The 20,395-nt window shown below is 39.9% G+C and overlaps 1 protein-coding gene across 4 annotated transcripts in view; it reads right to left on the bottom strand.

Moving 5' to 3' along the window:
* Nucleotides 1-20,395, bottom strand: part of palm2akap2 (PALM2 and AKAP2 fusion) — an 84,969-nt gene that overhangs the window by 43,269 nt on the left and 21,305 nt on the right. For all 4 annotated transcript variants that reach the window (XM_075456617.1, XM_075456616.1, XM_075456618.1 and 1 more), the window contains exons 3-4: nucleotides 17,648-17,728; nucleotides 12,085-12,206 (exon numbers count right to left, since the gene is read on the bottom strand). In XM_075456617.1, coding sequence (XP_075312732.1) covers nucleotides 12,085-12,206; nucleotides 17,648-17,728 — 203 coding nt within the window. The remainder of the gene's footprint in view (nucleotides 1-12,084; nucleotides 12,207-17,647; nucleotides 17,729-20,395) is intronic.

Here is a 20,395-nt window from a genome sequence, read left to right as displayed (position 1 = left end):
TGTGGTCTGTAGAGTCTGGAAATGCAGCTCTTTGGGTTTTTTGTTTCTCTGAACATTGCACAGTCTGATCTTGGGGTGAACTTGCCAGGATTTCCACTCCTGGGAAGATTGGCAACTGTCTTATATGTTTTCCAATTTTGAATAATCTTTCTGTCCGTAGAATGATGACCATACGAATGACCATAACCATGACTTTACAGGTTGATTGGCAACATTTGCGTCTCTAAGATCTCTTAGTTTAGTTTTTGTTAGATGTATAATAACCCAGCGTAACATGTCATGTGTTGTTGTTTAGCTGTGGTTAATATCTAATTCTAAAACCTGGTACAGAGTTGATGATTTCGATGTTTTCAATTAAGTCCTGATACGTAACACCCGAGAATTGAAAGAGGGTGTTCTTTTTTCCATGACTTCTTTTCAGCCATGACTCTTTTATTTTTTTTAAATATTAGTGGTGAACACAGATGATTTTTGGATGGATTGTTGATCCTAACAGAATCAAGCATTTTTTGGCACTGATCACTTATGTTTGACTAAGCTAATTCATACAGTCTACACTTCACCATCCATCAGGGTTTCTACTCGAGTTCATCTCCAGCTGAATGACGTGTGAGTATTTTACTAGGCAGCTACACAAATGCATTAGAAAGACTGATATTTAAAGCTACCTTTATTACGAAAGTGAATTATGTTTTTTCATTTGTGTTCATTTGTTGCATCACGCACACAAATCTGTTGTCTGTCTTTGCTGAATGTAGTCATGCACGGTATATTGTTTACATCTAAAAACAGAACAAAACATACAACAAATGTGACACTTTTCATTGTCTGGATCACAATCATCACTTCATTTCATGGTCAGCCTGTATTATCTGAAATGAGACAATTCAAGTGTGTGTATTCAAAAGCACGAGTGAATTGTCCTTCCTACAGTGACATTCTATCAATGCTGACTGTGACTCACTTTCCATTCTGAAGATTATCAGATTTGACATTACATTCATTTCAAAGACACTTTTATCCAAAGCAGCTTACACGTGAGAAAACATTGGGGGAAATATTGGGTTACTTCAACATAAACCAGCATTCTGAGAGAAGGCTGACCATTCTACCCACTAAGCGACAGTTGCCACCAGATTTCACTGCCTGTTATAATGCCACATATCAAACCTGTACTGATCTAGAACACTGGACACCAGCGTCATTAAGGAGTTTAACCTGACCATGAAAACCATCTTGTCCTTTAATACTTTTTAAGCATTTGCTCATCATCATATCTAATCGTTTGATCGTAACGACTCTAATCGTTTTTTTTTTTTTTTTTAGAATAAACACAATAGTGTTCTATATTTAACTTGACCCTTGATGATATGAGAAACAATTCTAGCCAAGATTGAGACTGAATAGCAAGGACTGCATGACAATGTGCAATCAATTCATGTGAGCGGACTTCTTGGATTTCATTGAAGTGTCTTTGTCGAATAACCTTGATAAGAACTTCAAGAACTTCAGAAAGAGACAGTTTACCAAAGTCATACACTCAATGTTAGGCTAAAGAACTGGTAATTCACTGTTTTTAATGATTATATTTAAATCAGCTGAGTGTACATTTAACTGAAATATTGAGTAAGTCATTTTACAGCAAAACCAAAACATTCTAAATATATCTGGCATTATGCACCTTTCATTTGTGCAGAGTAAGTCTGGGTTAAAAGCAATTTGCTTTGTTGTCTTTCCAAAGTATTTGGCTGACGAAACAATTAGTATTCCAGTAAGCTAATTAACATTTTTTGGCATGTTCGGTGTGTAATAAGAGTAGAAGAAATAGGAAACAAATGGGAGACTATGAAGGTGTTAAAATCAACTTCAAAACGGGCTAAAAGTTGCCTAGGTCTTGCAAAAGTATGCAGCCATCATTTTTCTTACAAGCTAACTGACAGCCTTTCGCAGTAAGGTGAATACATCATGTTGTATTTGACTTCAGTTAAAGAAATAGTTGCTTAACCAGTTGCAGCTGATATGGTCAGACTATTAAATTTCCAGATGTTAAACTATCAAAGCGAAAAGTAAACAACTGCTCCCACTGCTTTTCTGTCTCTGAGTCATTACTAAACTGCCATTTGGAAGTAAACAGAGTCACAAAACTCCACATAAACACCCTGTTGGAAAGTGAATATAAAAACGGGCGCATAACAGCCATGCTTCTCATCTTCCCGGCTGCCCTTTAACTCCTACTGCCCTCCAGCTCTGAGCCATTAAGACCCACAGGGGGTATTTTGGACCATCGTCATACAGACTGTGCAGTTTTATCTTTTTTTTTTTTATGAAAAAAAGATTACCTGCAGTTTTTGTCATATTTAACCACAGCAGACATCTGTTAACACCATCACCATTCTGGGAATTTTTTCCCTGCTCCTCCCAATCCCACTTCCATTTTTTTAAACTCCCCCATTCCTGGCAGAAAATGGATTTTACTTCCTATAGACTGCATGAGGCCTGGTCAAAACTGGTGAGAAACATGAATTATAGCCACAGGAGGATGCAGGTTGCTTTTGTCTACTATTACATCAGGTAATGTGTCATGGGGAGCAGCTTAAAGATGGCGCATATCTGTACCTATTGCGCATTCTTCACATAACTCCTCCTCAGTCTCTTGCAAGACAAGAATAATACAAGGATATTGTTTTCACATGAGCAGCATTTGCTGCAGGACTTTTAGATTGAATTATGTGCATTATTGTGCCAGCTGCCTGTAAGCTCTTTGAATTGTGGGGAGTTGACCGAGACAGATATGAACTGGAGATGCATATGCCTGGCACCCTCTAGTGGTCAAACTTGACTAAAACAGTGAGCATATCTGCCCTGCATATTGTTTTTTCTGTTAAAAACAGTTTTATTCTAAAGCAAGTTAGCAACTCTTTTAGAACAGGCATTATGTTGATTCTCGTTACTTCATTGATCAAATAAAATCTAACATCAAGAGTATCAAAGTGATTAATTACAGCCTACCCTTGCCAAACAAGATACTTGTAAAATATCCAAATCACCTAAAATTTCTGCTTTTATTTACTTGTATCTCTTTCTCTGTGTGTGTGTGTGAGTGTTTATGTGGGAATAATGGAGCCATGACCTGTCCCTCTCCTTCCATTCTCCCTCACCGCCTTCTCGTTCTACTTCCATGTCTTTGAGTGTTACAATCTCTGAGGTAACACTGAAAGGCAGCAGTGATGTCACTGTCCCCACCCTGTCAACCAACCGCAGGCCGGTTGCTATGGATACGCCTGGGTGGCCAGCAGCTGCTTTCCACATCATACAAGAGCAGGAAGAGCAGACATCTGGTTTTATGTGTGATGTGATATGTGTGCGTTTGTGTTTACAGCAGAGGACATACGAAGACTGCACTGTGTAGACATAAACAAGATTCTATGGGTTGTGTGTGTGATTGCAGCAGACTTGCTTTCCAGGTACACTTCTTTTGAAGTTTTTATTTATAGAGTTTGGAGACGCAGAGGCTGTAAAATACACTGGTAAAAATATAAGATATTCCTTTTTTCAAATACATTTAACACTGAAAAATGTCCTGTCATAAGGACACTTGTCCAAGTAATTAATTCTGTGGGGGTTTGTGAGTATTTTCAAATCTAACACAATGCAAATCAGCGTCACTGGAGTGCACATTAAAAGGTAACTGCATAAACGAAAACACTCCAACGTCCGAGTGGGTAGCTAAGTTAAAAATATAGATGAATAGTTAGATAAATGAAATGAACAAAAATCAACACTGAGCCACTTCGCTGTTGGACTGAATTGGACAAAAAGTCTAATCTTGTCAGTGCTCTTTGACTGGCACCACCACCCACCGCTCCATATAAAAACAAACAAAAAAAAGAACAGTTGCAAATTCCCCTTGAATATAGAGCACCCAAACACAAGCTGAGCAATAATGTACATGCAGTTCAGGGCAGCGAGGGGTCCTCCTCCTCAGCTTTGGACTCAGCAATCCACTGCATTTTAAGGTTTAGAAACACTCTTTTAAAGAGAAGACAGATGCTTTGAGAAAGGAGTGACCAAAGATTTTGAATTGTAAAAACTCTCTCTAACCAGAGGTATTGGGCTTTAGGATCAACATATACCCGCACAAATATTTTTAACTGTTCCCCAGTTGGTACAAAGTGGCTCACACAAATGCAGGTTGGTGAATCAGCGTCCAGCTTCTTCCTGTTTCTGTCCTGACTTTTAATCTGTCTCCCAGATCACAAACAGGCTGTGGTGAATGGCATAAAAAACAGATACGGAGCACCTGCCGCTTCCTGCTGTAACAACCGCTGGGTTAAATCAAACAGAAAGATTAAAAGGGGGCTACTAGCGATATAAACGTCAAAATGAATTTCTTATGATGCTTTTTACATTTTGAGGAATTGAATGTGGCTCTGCAACTTGATGTCATTTTTCATTCTAAATCAATTTAGGATTTGGAAAAATTCTAAAGTCACTAAGTCACAAAATAGGTCCACAAAGTCGCAAAATACGTCATGTCATTAAGAAAGAGGGAAAAGCAGCAAATCTAAAAACCTGTAAGTTTACGCTCATTTGTTCCTCTGACAGACGCTAAAAAAACAACGACATAAAAAACAGACACAAACACACTAAGTGCATTTTCAAATTTTGTCATTTTTAGTGCTACCAGTTTTGCCTGAGGAAACGGCTACGGTAAATATACATTATGACACATGGTGGATGCTGAGCTATGAATCCAATCTGTTCTAACTTGGTGTGTTTAAACTGTGTAACATTCAGAGACTAATTTTGGGCTTCGGCACAGTTTTGGTGTCCGCAGTTTGTTTTCTCATTGAGCTCCAGCTAAAATGGATTACGTCTCGTCTGGTTAGAGCTCAGGTTAAGAAAAATAAACCGAAAGGAGAGATATGTGCCAAGCAGCTGTGTTTAACTGACAGAGCCGCACAGTTCTGTGAACATGACCTTGTCAAAGTATACTTAAATTTGGATATAGTGTGAGAGTTGCATTTGGGTACCTATATCTTAACCCTTTGATGCGCAACATGGGTCAAAAGTTACCCGGCTGAGTTTTAATTTTCCATATCTTTGCAATAAATTAACTTTATCATTCAATATTCAAGGTATTCCTCAATTAACTTATTTTTAATCATCATGCATCCTTATTTTATTTTTTCCTTTCTTACTTTTTGAATAAAAACCCTTTTTGTATTATTTTCCTCTCTTACTTTATGAAGAAGCACAGCTTTTGTATTGCTACATCCAGTTTACACACATGGGTCATACAGGACCCACATGCATTTACCATTTCACAGCCCAGCACAGCTCCCATCACACATCTAAGTACAGTAAGTTTTGTTTTTCAATTGTACTGATATTACTTTAGAGATTTCTTGATGACAGTAGTGAAAGATAACATTACATTACATTATATGATGATTAGGCTTAGGTTACCTTGAGAGTGAGTACATTACTTGTCAGAAAGTTACAAATAATTATTATTAGCAAGCTGTTGACATATTCTATTTTAGTTGGGGTTAGGGTAGGGTTATGTGTTATCTGTTATCATGGTTATGTTATTTTCTGTCTAGGTTCTGTTATTTAGTTCCTGTTTTATTTTTGTAGTGGTTGTCCTCTTATGTTCTGTTCCATATTTACCTACTGTCTTTGTCTCTTTCCTGCTCGTTTTTGATTGCTCACACCTCTGTCTTGTTGTATTGTTTGTTCAGGCCTGCCTGCTAGTGTTTTCCCCACCAATCCATGTTCTGCTCACTCCCCTCACCTGAGCTTCTCCTCCCTCTCTTCACCTGTTCTTCTTCCCCTTTGTATTTAAGTTACTTATTTTATTGTTGCGTCATTAGTCTTCCAAAGTAAGTCTTGCCGTTCTGGTCTTTGTCTGGTAGTTGTATTTGTATTGTAGTCGTCATAGTCAAAGTCATAGTCATGTTTTCCCTATTTGCCTTGTTCTTCCATTTTCTGTTTTTGGATCTTGCCTATAACCCTTTTTGGTTATATTAAAGATGCTTTGTTCAAAGTCCCTCAGCCTGCGGTATCTGCATTCGGGTCCACCTGCTTTGCCACCCCAAAAACCTGACAGTATGACGTGTGTGTGAAAAAATGACAAACATGTTGCAAATACTAAATAATTGTTTGGCCCCACTCACTAGTAAAGTAACTACTTGAAAAGAGTTAAATAGTATTAAGTTACTTTATTTTATGTCACACCTGGATGAATGGGTCATTTTTGACCCATGTGTGTAAATTCGATGTAGTATATAAAAACTACTACAAAGTAAAACTGAAAATAATGATCAGTGGTGATCAAAAACAAGATATTTAAAGAATACTTGGAATATTCAATCATAAATTAAATTGATTTCAAAAGATAGAACAAAGAGAAACTCAGCCAGCATGAAATTACCTTGGAAATGAATGCGGGCATTTTTGACCCATGTTGTGCATTAGAGGGGGTGTGCATATGTTGCGCATCAAAGGGTTAAACTGGCTGTTCCTTTACCTGCTTGAAGAGCAACAGAAATTTCTTGTCGAGGAATTCTGAATGACATAAGCAATAAAGCACCTTGAAATGCTGACGACCACAATGGAGGTTCCGTCATGTGCACAGCTGAACTGCAGTGAACTGCAGGGATTTGAAATGCATCCCACTTTTCCAGACACGTTAAAACTACGTGCTCTCATGCCGCCACTGTGAGGTAGAAAGCAAATATTCTTAGAACATTATGTGACAAAGTACAGGGCACTTCACGGGCTTGCTGCAATAATTATAGTTTGCTATAGCCTCACTGCCTACTAGACCTCGTGTCCTCAGTTTAGAAGATGTTTTCTGGTCTGGTAATTTATTGATAGACAAGATAAGGCAAAGCATTATCGATCTCATAAAGGTCACTCCAGGGGCAGGATTCAGCAGGGAAAATTAGAAAGGCTCCGCTTACACACATAAACAGGGATGTGTGATTATGTAACTATATTTAACAGACATGAAAAGGGGAGAAAAGTGGGCCAGGCTGTATTAATTACAAACTGTAGAGCCACACACTTCCCTCTACTACGGTTAAGTCGTGATACTTGCTCAGTAAGTATAAATAAACATATAAAGGCTTCTTGTAGCTGCACTCACTGGCCTGTTATTTTTGCAAAATACAACAGGACGAGTTGAGAAACCCGCCTTGTGGCAGGACGCGCATTAGGAAAACCACAGGCTCCCTCACAATGATGGCGACATCCGCACGGAGCCGTTCGTGCATCTTGAAACAAGCAATAATCCAAAAGAAGCACAGTGTGGGCCGACATGGGTCAGTAGCACTTTGTGAAAGGGCCTTTCTCTCGCACTAACCCTCAGTGTGTTTACTTAGCCTGTCCGTGTAATGATAGGGATATCTGTAGAACCACCAATGCGGCCTCCACGTTTTCTCATTCTGTCTCGTTGCGACCTCTGCAAAGCTAGCCTCTTCTTCTCGTTGCTTCATCACTTTGTGTGCTGCTGAAGTTGGAGTCAGGTCAGGGAAAAAGTTTCCCTCCTCCCTTGTGTCCGTTTCAGTCTCTGCGACTGCAGGTATGTCTGCGAAACAGCCTGCACAAAGATAGCAGTGTTGCTTTATGGGTTTTCTAGTTTAAGGCCAACAGCAGGCGGAACTCATAACGCCACACAAAGCCACAGCTGTTGTCCAGATTTCCTCTTGTTTTATAATTTTTTTTAATGCGTATTCCACTAGGTTTGCGCATTCCAACGGACATTCTGAAGGGACGCTTGTTCTGTCTTGCTACGCGTGCTCTGTCTTTTTAAAAACTCAGCAGCGGTGTAATTGTTCTCTGAGGACACATACAGCTGTTCCCCCTCTTTCCTGCATTCCTGTTTACGTGTTCCCCGGTGTGTGAAAAGATTCCCCGCATCCACGAGGAGCAACTGCGACTTTCCATCATTAAAGTGTCCACTGGTGCATGTGTGTCGTCAGCATATTGGCAGTAAAGGCAGACAGGACGATGGACTTCCAGTTACAAGACAGAGAAGTCCATTTGAGAAACGTCTGTACAGGGAAGGAGGCGGCTGCAGCTTTCATCACGGACATACGGGTTTAATACATGATCGTGGCTTCACAGGGACACACAGACGCAAGTAGTTTAGAGTGCATATTCGCCCCAACAATTTACCCTATCAGCAGTAGATAGCAGTGGAAAGACTGCAGTTCCCCAGGTTACAATATATTCTGGGATGGTGTTCCATAGAGTGTAAATATAGAAGACACACCCTCTGCCTGAACTGCATGCATGCACGCACACACAAACACACGTGCTGTCTGTCAGTGTCCTCTGTTGTCCACACATCTGAGCAAATATAATATCTCCCACCTGAGCACATTGATATCCACCCAATGTCACAATGCGTTAGGCTTCTCAGCATTTTTACATCATTTAATGACAACGTTTTTAACGCTGAGTTTGAAGTTTAGGATTTAGGAGTTTAGGCTGAAGGCACTCCTTAGGCTCCCACACAAGCTCTCTGAGACTTTATTTAACTCACTGGAAAGGATTGTTTTATGAAAGCCCGGGGAGTTTAATCTCAAACAGCTGAGCTCTGCCTTCGAAGCCAATTTCAGCAGACATCTGACACCCTGGTTCACAAAAGGAATTGCCTGAAAATCTTCCTCTTCAGCTTTGCATACGTGTAAACACGCAGGAAAAATGTTAGGTTAGGACCGACTTCTAGATTTGGTCCAAAACACTTTGGCAGTCTGGGAAAGTATGACATCCAGGGTTTTCTGGCCCACTGGTTTTGGAACTAACTGCGGCGGTGCAAATAGAATATTTTTGGGTTGTACATTGGGAAATTGCAGCATTCGCCTCTTTCTTTGGGACACACTTGTCTTAGTGCACACAATAGCATTTTGGAGCGCTTGGGCTCCCTGCTTCTTGCTTTGTCAGCTCACTGAGGAAATGAACTAGCTCATTCAAAAGGCTACACTGTTAAAAATAAAAATAAATAAATAAATTGAAATTGAAACCAGACCAAAGACACAGTTCAAATGCTTTTGTAAGTAATCAAAACCACAAACTGCAATAAGTTTGATGTGAAAGAATGACCAGACAGCAGTTCCATTCAACAGCAGCTGAATGAAACGATTCACATGAAGTGGCTCCAGAATCACAACTGTACTGAAGCCCACAATGCTCCGTCTTTGACCATTCACCACTGTTCTGTTTACACCAGAGCGAATGTTATCCCGGTCGTCCTGACAGCGCTTCATGTTGATGTTATTGCAGTGCTGGTGATAACCTTCGGCAGCTAACAGCTAACTCTTTCATGCAGTGATTTGAGAGACAAGGAGGTAAGGCAGGAGCCAAACTGGCCCATAATATCTGGGCATGCTCAGTTCTCTAAGGCTCAGATGCAAATGTTAACTGATAAGTTCAACTTTGGTCCCACTACTGAAACTGACAGACAGCCAAATTCTCCAAATAAGTCGTCATCCGCTCCTGTTTTTTTTTTCAGCGTCAATCTTTCAGTTTTTGTTGATTAGTATTTTACATAGCCCCCCCCCCCCCTCCTCCTCTTTTCTACCTACTGTTTACAGTTTCCACCACTTTAGGGTAGATACTCACAATTTGTCGAAAACATAGGGGGAAAAAATCCCTTATTTTCAATTTTCAAAACTTTTATAATCCCTCTCTGCTACAAAGTATTTTCAACCTTTATAACATGACTATAAAATCGTTTTAATTTGTTACAAGAGATTTCATAAGCAAAATCAGCCACAAGTGCCACGCTGGTGAGGATTTTCTGCTTCAAATAGACAGAGAACCACCTACAGTCTGCAACATTATACAGCCTGTAAATTCTATGTAAAATATTGGAAAAAACATTCTTATATCATAACAAAGCTTTTTTCAGTGCTGTGAAGAACTGGTGAAATGAGAAGATAGCTTGTGTTAACTTTTCCTGTAAGTTGTGTAAAGACGCCCGTGGTGCTCAGTTTGCTTGTGGCTGAGAGCTGTGGGCTACGAGAGTCTTAAGACCCATAAGACAGGAAAAACACGAAGGTTACTCGTCTTGAGAGAAACAAGAGACCAGGAGAGCTGCCGACCAGGGTGGTGGGTGGAGAGAGCAGACTATCTGAATTTCTGTTGGGAAAAAACAACTGAAACATCGCTTGAAATCATATTTCTGACTCGGAAAGCCAAAGCAACCCTTACCAACCCCAACCTCGAAATCCGATACAGCTGCCCTGCGCATGTCGAGTGGTGACAGTGGCAGTAAGAAACTGTGTATTGCCACATCTTTAAGTCACACACATAGTAATGTTGAACCTCTATCACTGAAAGTACTGCTGTAGTGTGAGTATGTGCAAAATCAGAGCCATATGTTGTTATCAGTTTGCATTGCTGTTAATTTATAGGCTGGTCATCAAAGCACCATAATGAGCAAAACCTTATGATTCTCCAATGTGAAACTGAACACTTTTCAACTCGTATGCAACGACATTTCCAGGCCCTGAGTTCTAACTTCTTAGGTCGATGGAATGCAGCTGAGTTTAGCTCAATCTTTTGAAGAAGTGCAAAGCAGAGCAGACTCCTAGCCTAAACTGCTGGTGGGCGAGGATACGGGTAAAACCTGATTAGCATATTTAGAGATTTCCCTTCACTGAATGAGGAAAGAGGTCATATAAAAGAGTCTCATTCCAAGATATTTTTCAGTCCATTTGTTTATTGTTTTTGAGTAGATAAAATTGTTTTTAAAAAACTTGAAAGTGTAGAAGTTCAAAGAATGTGGATGATGATATTGCACTCACACACAATATTAGGCAAAGTCACACATCTTCTTTTTTTTTGGTTGTTGAAACACTGATATACAGATCATATATGTGTTCTCAGGGAGTTGAGTAAAAAATAAGATTTTGTAGAAAAGTATGCTTGCTAATAGGCCTGCAGTTTCACGTGATCACATATGTCATTCTTTTATTTTCTTTAATCAGACTTCAGAGGCCCTGCACTCTGCAGTGGTCAGCCTGCCTGTTTCAGATAAGGCAGAGTGCAGCCCAACCCAAATCTCACACCCGTCATCATAAAAGCGGTAGCTGGCTGGCACAGCATTCAGTGCATGATCTCATGCCCCAACTTCACCAGGGAATAAGCGACTGTCTCACAGCAATGCTGGATAGGAATCAGGAAGCTCCTCCTAAAGACACAAAGATGGGAAGTGCATGCACAATCACATCACCCTCTCCTTTTTTCCTCTCCTTTTTTCCTCTCCTTTTTTCCCTCTCCTTCATCCCTCTCAATATCTCACTCATTTCCTCTGACACTTACATTCTGCTTTCACTTGCTTTGCTTGTATTTCCCAACTGTCTGTCTTTCCCCCTCAAGCTCTCATGTTTCCTTTTTCCTTCCGTTCTGGCACCCTGCTACAGTGCAGCTATGCTCCTTTGTGTGGATGTTACCGCCTGTACAGTGGATGTATTTTTGTTCAGCTTCATACAGTCTCACAAAATTAGAGCTCTGTTCTGAGACTGTGTTGACAGTTATGATGTATTTGTCAAAATCAAAGTATTGGTGATGTTCTCAGTGTCGGTTTTAAACAGTGTCCTACTTCATGCTTTCATGCTCACTTTGCAGCTGTAGAATATGACAATAAGCATCACTTTTGACACATAGTGTAGCTGATGTTTTCTAAGCAGTGGGAAAAAATACAAAAAGCAGAAGTGTATTTCCAGCTCGGAGCACGTGAATAGGCTGTAAAAATGTGGGTCTTGGTTGCTATCTTGGTTTACTGAGGTTGCTACAGTATAAGGGAAGCCATATAGATAGCATTATCAGTTATCATTTATCATTATTCAGTTCAGGGTGCACAGTGCCAGAGAGAAAGCAGAGAACGAGCAACAAAAACAGATGTGACAGCTTCAGTATCAGATCTTCTTCTAGTCTGATTATGATCATACTGGAAATGTACACCACAAACACGTGCAACTCATCCCACGATAAATGAAAATTAGATGATGAAACACTGGTGACAAAGAGGCGCATGGAGAATGAACTGAGCCCAAACTGCCACGGTACCTGTGTATCATCTCCTCCAGCCTCCTCCCTTGTTCTTCATCGTGTTCCAGCTGCTTCCGTCTTGCCTCTTCTTCATCCGCCGCCAATCCCTGGAGAAGCCATCGCTCACGCTTAGCTTTGGACTGAGGGCGACACAAAATCAAGTCAGGCGCATAATATGAGTTAAAAAAAAGAAAAACTAGTTTTATTTCAAGGTTGAAACTATTTCTTTTGAAATAGAGTGTAGTTATTTCCATGACTGGGCCCCTATAGATGGCAAAACTTTGGGATGTAAGATATATCTTGTTGCTTTTTTTTTATTTAATTTTTTTTTATTAATTCATGATTTAAAGCTCTTCTAAATGGATATGAATCTCACAAGTAGGTTCACTATGAAAGATCTGTTCCCAGACATCTCATTCTCTGGTGTTTGGGCTTTTCACCCTGCTATGCTTCATCACTTCTGTTTTCCCACAATATCAAACTCACCTCATACTCAATCTGTCTTCACTACTCTGGTCCAATGGCAACTTTTTTTTTTTTAGCCAATCCATCTGATCCCCATTCTTTAAAACTTTCATTTGTTCTGTTATTCTCCATCTAGGATGCCTTGTACGTGAAAAGCCTCCTCATCCACACCTCTTCCTGATTCTAGAGGAGACTCATCAGAAGTCTCCGACTCCTCTCCACTCAGCCTATACACCCCCAGTGTCTACACTGTGGTGGGTCCTATCATATCCCTTTTCTTCTCTAATGTCACCGCATAGAGATGCACCAGAGTCCAGTCAGCGAACAAAATTGGTTTAGATTAATTTCTTGTCCATTAAAACATTCAGTTTCATTCTTTCAATTAATCTCTTCTGGTTAATTTTTTTTTCAGGGTGTGCTGGTATCATATCAGATGTGGCTTCTTTTGGATAGTTTATGAACCAAATATGGAATCAGCTCTTCCTCTGTAGCCTGTTTGGGATTTCAGAAACACACATTTCTGGACACTAATTGCAAGTTAACCTTAATAATGGGGAATCATTTCTTAAACTTAAATATCTTTACTGCCAAGTTCAGCTAGAACACATGAATTAACAATAGACTTACACGTACGCTGAATATTCTCATGAAAACACAAGACTCAGCTGGAATTCATTGGAAAGAACTTAATGCTATGAGGGATAATTACTGCATTACTCATGGTCTTTTGGGAATTGCCTTGAACAAAGATTGATTTTGTTATGAAATCACAGTGAAGAATTTGGTTGAAATAATATTTCTTAAGGAGGTTTGTCAATACAATACATAATAAAAGACTGTTTTTTTTTCTACATTCCTGAATTCCTGAAAATGGATCGTTTCGCTGCTATGTGATGAGGCAGATGCTGTTTTGGTGCACAAACATTTTTTTTCTCTTCTCTCTCTTAACTCGTCTGCTGCTGATAAGTTTTAGAAATAACGACTGATTGACTAAACCAAGAGGATTTGTCTGTCTGTGGCTTGGTCTCTCAGATATTTCTGAACACACAAATATTGCTTGTATTGGATTTATAAGATTCACAGTCTTGATTAGGCCTCTCAATATATCTCTGAGAGCTGTTTGTCTGGCTCGTGGTGCATTAAGCACACAAAGTCGATCTTCTCATCCCATTGAGGTTGCAGGATTTCTCTGATGTTTAAGAGACGACTGCCAAAGCTGTATTTATGCCACTGATGTCTCTATCTGTGTCTGCAGCTCTGTTTTGTTACCACAACACAGTTGAGCGGGAACACTTTGCTTCAGCTTTGGCTGTTTACTGTCAAACTGTTGCTCGGCTGTAGGCAGTAGAGCTGATTTAACAGTATGAGTTCCTCCCCTCACCTCCAGACACACGAGGGGCAACTGAAACCATTATGAAGCATTTTACCACTCGCTACCAGAATGTGACCTCTGGGCTGTTTGTTTGTTTGTTTGTGTATTTGTTTGTGTGTGTGTGTGTGTGTGTGTGTGTGTGTGTGACTGGCCCAAACTCACAGAGCCACCATCACCCCATTTAGGGCAGATCATCTGCATCACCTTTTCAGAGAAACATTTCTAACTAAACCTCTGTCACACAACCTGTTTGTCAATTTGACTGAACAAGTTTATCTTATATACAAACGATAAACAACAGATAAAACTATAAATATGATGCAAAGTTGACTTAAAGCTCACTTTTAATTGTACTTGCCACATTAAAACCCGATAAACTGTTTTAAATAACAGTTTATTAAAAAGAAGTGTACTTGAACTTGAATTTGAAATTGGCCAAGAAGTGCAAAACTGGCGAACTTACTATTACTTTACTCGTTATACAGTCCAAAGTATAGCTGCATTACGTTGAATTGTCAAAAATGGGACTCTGCACCACTAAAACATGTTCAAAAAGAATGATAAGGAGGTAGGAGTGCTTTAATGGTGGTGTTAAGTCATCGACTCTCACAGTTAAACTTGATCCAAATGTAATAGATATAGAATTCTGACAATTTGAAATGAAAGAAGTGAAAATTCAAACTAAGAGGTATTAAACTACCAGACCTTAAGCTGCTAACTTCATCCACCCATGTTAGGTTTCCGATTTTAGTAAAGAGGCTTGTCCAAAGTTTCCATCACAGGTTTAGAGGAGGATGCCACCAACCTCTGATTACCACCGCTGACAGTTTTCTGCCATCTCAGCTGTCAATGTAGTGGTAAATATATAGTAGGTGTTTAATGTAGCTCGCCACTTATTTCCTCTGAGAACCAGTCTGCTCTCTGCTCTCTCTCAAGCTGTTTTAAGAGACTTTCCATATCCTGTTTAGCACTGACACTGACCAGTCTGATCTGTACTCTTCCAGAAAAAGCTTTGCCGTTGATAGAAGTTCTGTAGTCTTTATCAGAAACCAAAATCCCCGGTTTTCAACAAACCACCTGGATACATGACTGCAGGGGGGATATATGCCACGTATTTAAGAGACCAAGTGTCAACAAAAAGCTTGTTAGGGTCAAACTCTAATCTGGAATTATCGTGATGTTTACATGGTCCCAGACTCAGATCAACGCCTCCATTCTGAGAGGCTTGAATCATGCAGCCTAGAGGTCCTTATCAAATCTCTAGACTCCAGTATCCATTTCCTCTCCCAGGCAGCTATGTCTCTGGAGTGCTAACAACAAAGACTTCTTCATGCTGCCTTGCCGTGTGGCACTCAGAGGTAGTGGCCATTAAATGGGACTGTGTTACCAGATGTTGATTACATCTGGAGCTCAAGACTGTTGGAGCAAGAAAGCTAAACACAGAGCAGTACACAGGCTCTGGATATCAGCAGAGGCTCGATTTCTCATATGAAGCAAACCTGTTTAGGATACCATCAGATATCTACATACAGTAGGCCGCTTCATTTACTGAACTTCATTTCCTAAATAGGACACTTTTAGACTGAAATTTTCCTGCAGTGCTGGGTTAGACACTCTAAGCTGATGGACATCTCGTGGCTTGAATTAGCCAAGTTAGATTCATTTAAAACTTTGGGATTAAAGTGTAGGTATTTTGGACTCTACAGAGATATCACGTATAACCTCACATTCATCAATGGTTAAACGCAGTCAACCTAATTTTTGCTTGCCTGAAATGGCTACTTGATGCACATGGCTTTAATCAAGGTTCGTCTTGTGTCCACATTTCCACAAACGAGTGTTAAAGGCTGGAAAACGCTGGTATGTGGAATCAAACTAATTTGACAAAGGATGCATTGATTCCAAGTGAGTTTAATGATTCTAATTAGAGAATGGAATGTCTTTTTATTGCAAATATATGATACCCTACATATTTGTAGGATAATGGGTTGCTACCCACAGATATTCCCTATCCCAACCCATGCCTGTACAGCTTTGAAGGCTCCAGAATTTTCCAAATAATGTCTCCTGAGGGGAAAACAACTAAACACTAAAGGTGTTTAGCAAAAGTGCAACTCATTAGGTAATTTCAGGAGTGAGGCCTGATCCTATTTCTCCTAACTTATTTTAGCCTTAAATCATCCTTATGTATAAGTGCGCAAAATATTTAGGATGCCATAATGATGTAATTCAGCCAGACAAGGCATGCCTTTTTGAGGACGGCAGTCTCAAACCTCGGGTTTATTGAAAATAGATTGTAGATGCACCAACTTTACCACTACCCAAGCTGGAACTAATTGTTCTGAAGTCCAAATGGGATTCCAGTCCCAATTCATCATCGTCAATAGTAGTTTTCATTCAGTATTTATTCTAAAATCTGTCATTTGAAAATAACTCGCCATAGAAGTCAGATCAATACACACACACAAATAAAACCAGACAAGGCTTGCCATGCATTCTTCTGAGCTTATATACACAATACATTCTCATCTCTAATTGTTTTGTGGTTGAAACTCTCAAGCCCAGAAGAACTTTATATGAAGTAATGTCTGAATGTATTTTCTTAACCGACATTCTGTCAGCAGCTTGTGTCCTCATAACTGCTTATTATTGGTACTGTAAGTCTGTATTTAACTTGAGAGGAAATCTTGGCTTACCGGTAGTGTCTGGCAGTAAGTATTAGGGGACATATTTGTGTGTGTGTTTGGATTTGAATGTTTATCTGAAAATAAGAAAAACAGCAAGTCCTGCCCTGCTCAGCCAAGGGAAACTCTGCTCTGAAAAGGCCTGCACACCGGCAGCACTGAGTCTAGGACATTTGGACTGAACCCCTACCTCTCAGGCAAAGCCTGAAGAACAGTCATGTGAGCAAGCGAGTAATTAAACTAAATTTAAATCAGAACGCTGGAAGACAAAAAACTGTAAAGGAGGACAAGCTGTCCCCCCCCCCCAAGACATTTAAGTCAGGGTATAGACCTATTTTCAGGTCTGGAGCTCATGTGGGCATCATCAATCAATCAATCCATCTGCTATCTTCTTACCTGAACCTGAACTCTCTACTTTACCTTCATCTTTACACTGACCCCATTTTAATGTAGCCCTGAACCCAATTTCTGACCTCAACCTAGCAGTTACCTCATGTTGAAAACAATCCTTCATCTTTCATCTCTCACAGGCTGTTTGTGCACTATATAACTCAGCTGTAGATGAAAAAGTATGTCCAAGCCATTGATAAATGGCTGCAAATTCCATTGGTAAGCAGAGAAGACCACAAGTACATCATAATGAAGACTTTTGCCTCATATATTGTATCCCATACACAACAACCATATTCTAAGACAACCAATACCCTGGTGGATGCCATTTTTACAACTTACATGCAGTTGCTCTCACGAACACTAGAAATACCATATTCCTTGAACATAATTCTAGCTTGTTTTGGCCTGCATGAACAAATGCCCCATGAGTTCATATGTTTGAGGACGGCAGTCTCAAACCTGGGGTTTATTGAAAATAGATTGTAGATGCACCAACTTTAGCACTACCCAAGCTGGAACTAATTGTTCTGAAGTCCAAATGGGATTCCAGTCCCAATTCATCATCGTCAATAGTAGTTTTCATACAGTATTTATTCTAAAATCTGTCATTCGAAAATAACTCGCCATAGAAGTTAGATCAATACACACACACACAAATAAAACAAACCTTGACATGTTGAAGCTGTAGCACCAGATCATCGAGCTGCTGTCGTTTGTCTTCAATTTCAGTTTGCCGTTTTCGCTTCTCCTGAGAAATGAAAAAAGAACACAACAGGAAAAAAATTTAGGATTTAGAATTGAACAAAATGACCCTCCTAGTTTATTTTCGCATGCAGTGTGTTATTTTGAATTTTGTGTTCATGCATGCTGCTGTATTTTGAAAGAAGAGATCCATTGGGAAAAATAAGATTCCAGCTGTTTCAGTCCAACTCTTTGAGTGTCTCATTATAGTGAGACAGAGGGAAAAATGAACTGTTGGTGAATGCAGGGAGGAAGTGAGGTATTAGACGGGTTGGAGGTCAGAGCTTATCAGGGGCTGAGAGGGGTTAAGGCTCACAGGTTATAAAGAGAGGACAGATGAGGCCTTGGAGTCTCTAAATGGCACTTAGTATGAACCAGAGGTGGGGAGAACAATCCTTAAATTCATGTGGAAATAAATTAGGTTGCTGGGCTGAGGAGTCCGTGGTTGAACATCAGGGGAAAAACTGAACAGACTGAAGTGATGTGGAGTCAGTCTATGAATGGATGTAAATGCCTGGAAACATAAACAAAGCAGATCCCAGAACACGCTCTCTTGGGGCTGAAGGGCATGAGATACTGAGAATGTATACAGATTGTGGCTTCATTACTCTCACTCCCCTTCTGTGGGAGTAGAGTAAGGATTTCGAGGATGTTTCCTGTATGCTAAATATAACTTACAGGGAAAGCCCCAAAATGCGAATAAACCCTGCACCAAGTCTCAGACAATATAAGAATGACTTATAATCAAGAGAAAATCTGAATATGGAGCTGGACACAGAACAGTAACAAAAATAGAATGAAAGAAAAATGACTGATCGATTCTGTGGGATCTTGTCTTCTCCTTTAAAGGGAATGAAAAGTTTTTAAAAAATGTTCACCCTCCTGCAGTACCTCATTGAAAAGTATTCCACACCTCAAATGTGCTGTCAGTGCTCGCTTATCTCTACAGCGAGCTCTGGAATTGTTGAGAATATTGAGCAGGACAAGTTTTGAACCAGTATTCTCATGTATGCAGGGAGCACTGGCTCACTAAGATCCAAGGATGAGTACCAACCACTTCAACCTCCCGCCTTAAAAAGCATTTATGGCCCAGTAAACACTGGCAACACTTTGAGAGTGGATGCCTTAACATATCAACACATAGGGAGACGTTGGATGTCCACATGCTCACAAACTAACACTGTGTGAGGAACAGTTTATTTCTCCAACCTTTGTGAAACTACAATGTTTTTGAATGTTGTCCATCTCACGCTCTAATTTACCCTCGCCTGTAAACAAGATCTCAAGATAGTTGAACTCCTTTTTCAGTTCAAACAAACCAGAGCGAGCGAGCCACAGTATGCACTGCAGATTACATTCAACTGAACTGTCAAGTGCAAAAAGTTTCCAAACAGGACACGGGACACTGGTGTTACCATGGCTGTGTCTTTACATCCTTTTCATGAGTATTACAAACTTGAAGACAAGGGTCTACCTTGGTGGTATCCAACATTTTTTACTTTATGCTAATATTAGTCACATTAATTATTGGATGACTAAATGGATTATAGCAACAGCAGCACCCTTGACCTGATTCCCAATTGGATAGTCCCTTCCCCAAGTACACAATCACATGTACTATATACAAACTCCAAGGACAACCTGAACAACACCACAATAAATACTGTCCCAGAGCAAGAGCAGAATCCTAAATCTGTGGTTTGACTTTTGTTTTAATTTGTATGTAATATTTGAACTGGCTATGTCTTATCCCAGAGAACAAGGGATGTACATATGACATTTATGATGTCCACTGCATCTGCTACCAGTTCCCAATACAATGCTCTTCGTAGGACTTTTAAAGGGACGTTATAGATGTCAGTAGCAAGTTGTCATTTATTCTTGGTGTGACATTGCAAATGGGACATAAATTGAACCTTAAGAGAACGTTTCTTTTGGTCCATCAGATGAGGTTTTCTTTTTTTCAAGCACACAGGGGAACATCAGGACTTTTCTGGGCTTCTTCATACACGTCTGTTTTGTACATCCAAAAAATAACACAAAGTTTCTTTAGAATATGTGTTTAGGTACACTAGTGACAAAGCTGTGTCCCTACAATTGCGAGCCAAAAGCTAAAACGCGCTTATGTTGAGTTCCTGTCATTGTTGAAGAATAGTTAAGTGAGCAGCACATTTAGCTATAGTGTGGGAGGACTGGGTCTGTCTCACAAACGAGTTCTCGGCTGTTTGGCTTGAAGTTAAACTTTAGTTTTACCATTTAATGTGTCCCACAAATAACATCTTTCTCAGTCATGTTATCGATGAATACGAACAAAAATATCAGTCAATATATTAAAAAGAATGTGTAGCAAATGTTAAAATAGACCAAACTAACTCAAATAAAAAGTATTTTGTGACTCAGTTAGCCTTCTCCTCTTTGCTGCAAACATGTTTGTTTGGTGCCTGAAAATGACCAAAACAGGCCAGATAATGAGCACGTATAAACAGCAACTTCTGTATTCACTTCTAAAGGCACACGCAGGCTTTGGAAGAACATCCACATCAAAACTGGGGTCATTTTTTCTCTCTTTTTCTTTTTTTCCCTCTGTTGCACACACACATACACACACAGACACCACAGCAGCCTACACAGCATCAGATCCCATAGTTTGTGTCGACTGAGTACAGTCAGAGAG

Source organism: Odontesthes bonariensis, chromosome 22 (assembly GCF_027942865.1).
Source record: "Odontesthes bonariensis isolate fOdoBon6 chromosome 22, fOdoBon6.hap1, whole genome shotgun sequence".
Lineage (NCBI taxonomy): Eukaryota > Metazoa > Chordata > Actinopteri > Atheriniformes > Atherinopsidae > Odontesthes > Odontesthes bonariensis.
Note: the sequence above shows the minus strand (reverse complement) of the source record. Positions and strands in the feature narration are given on the sequence as shown.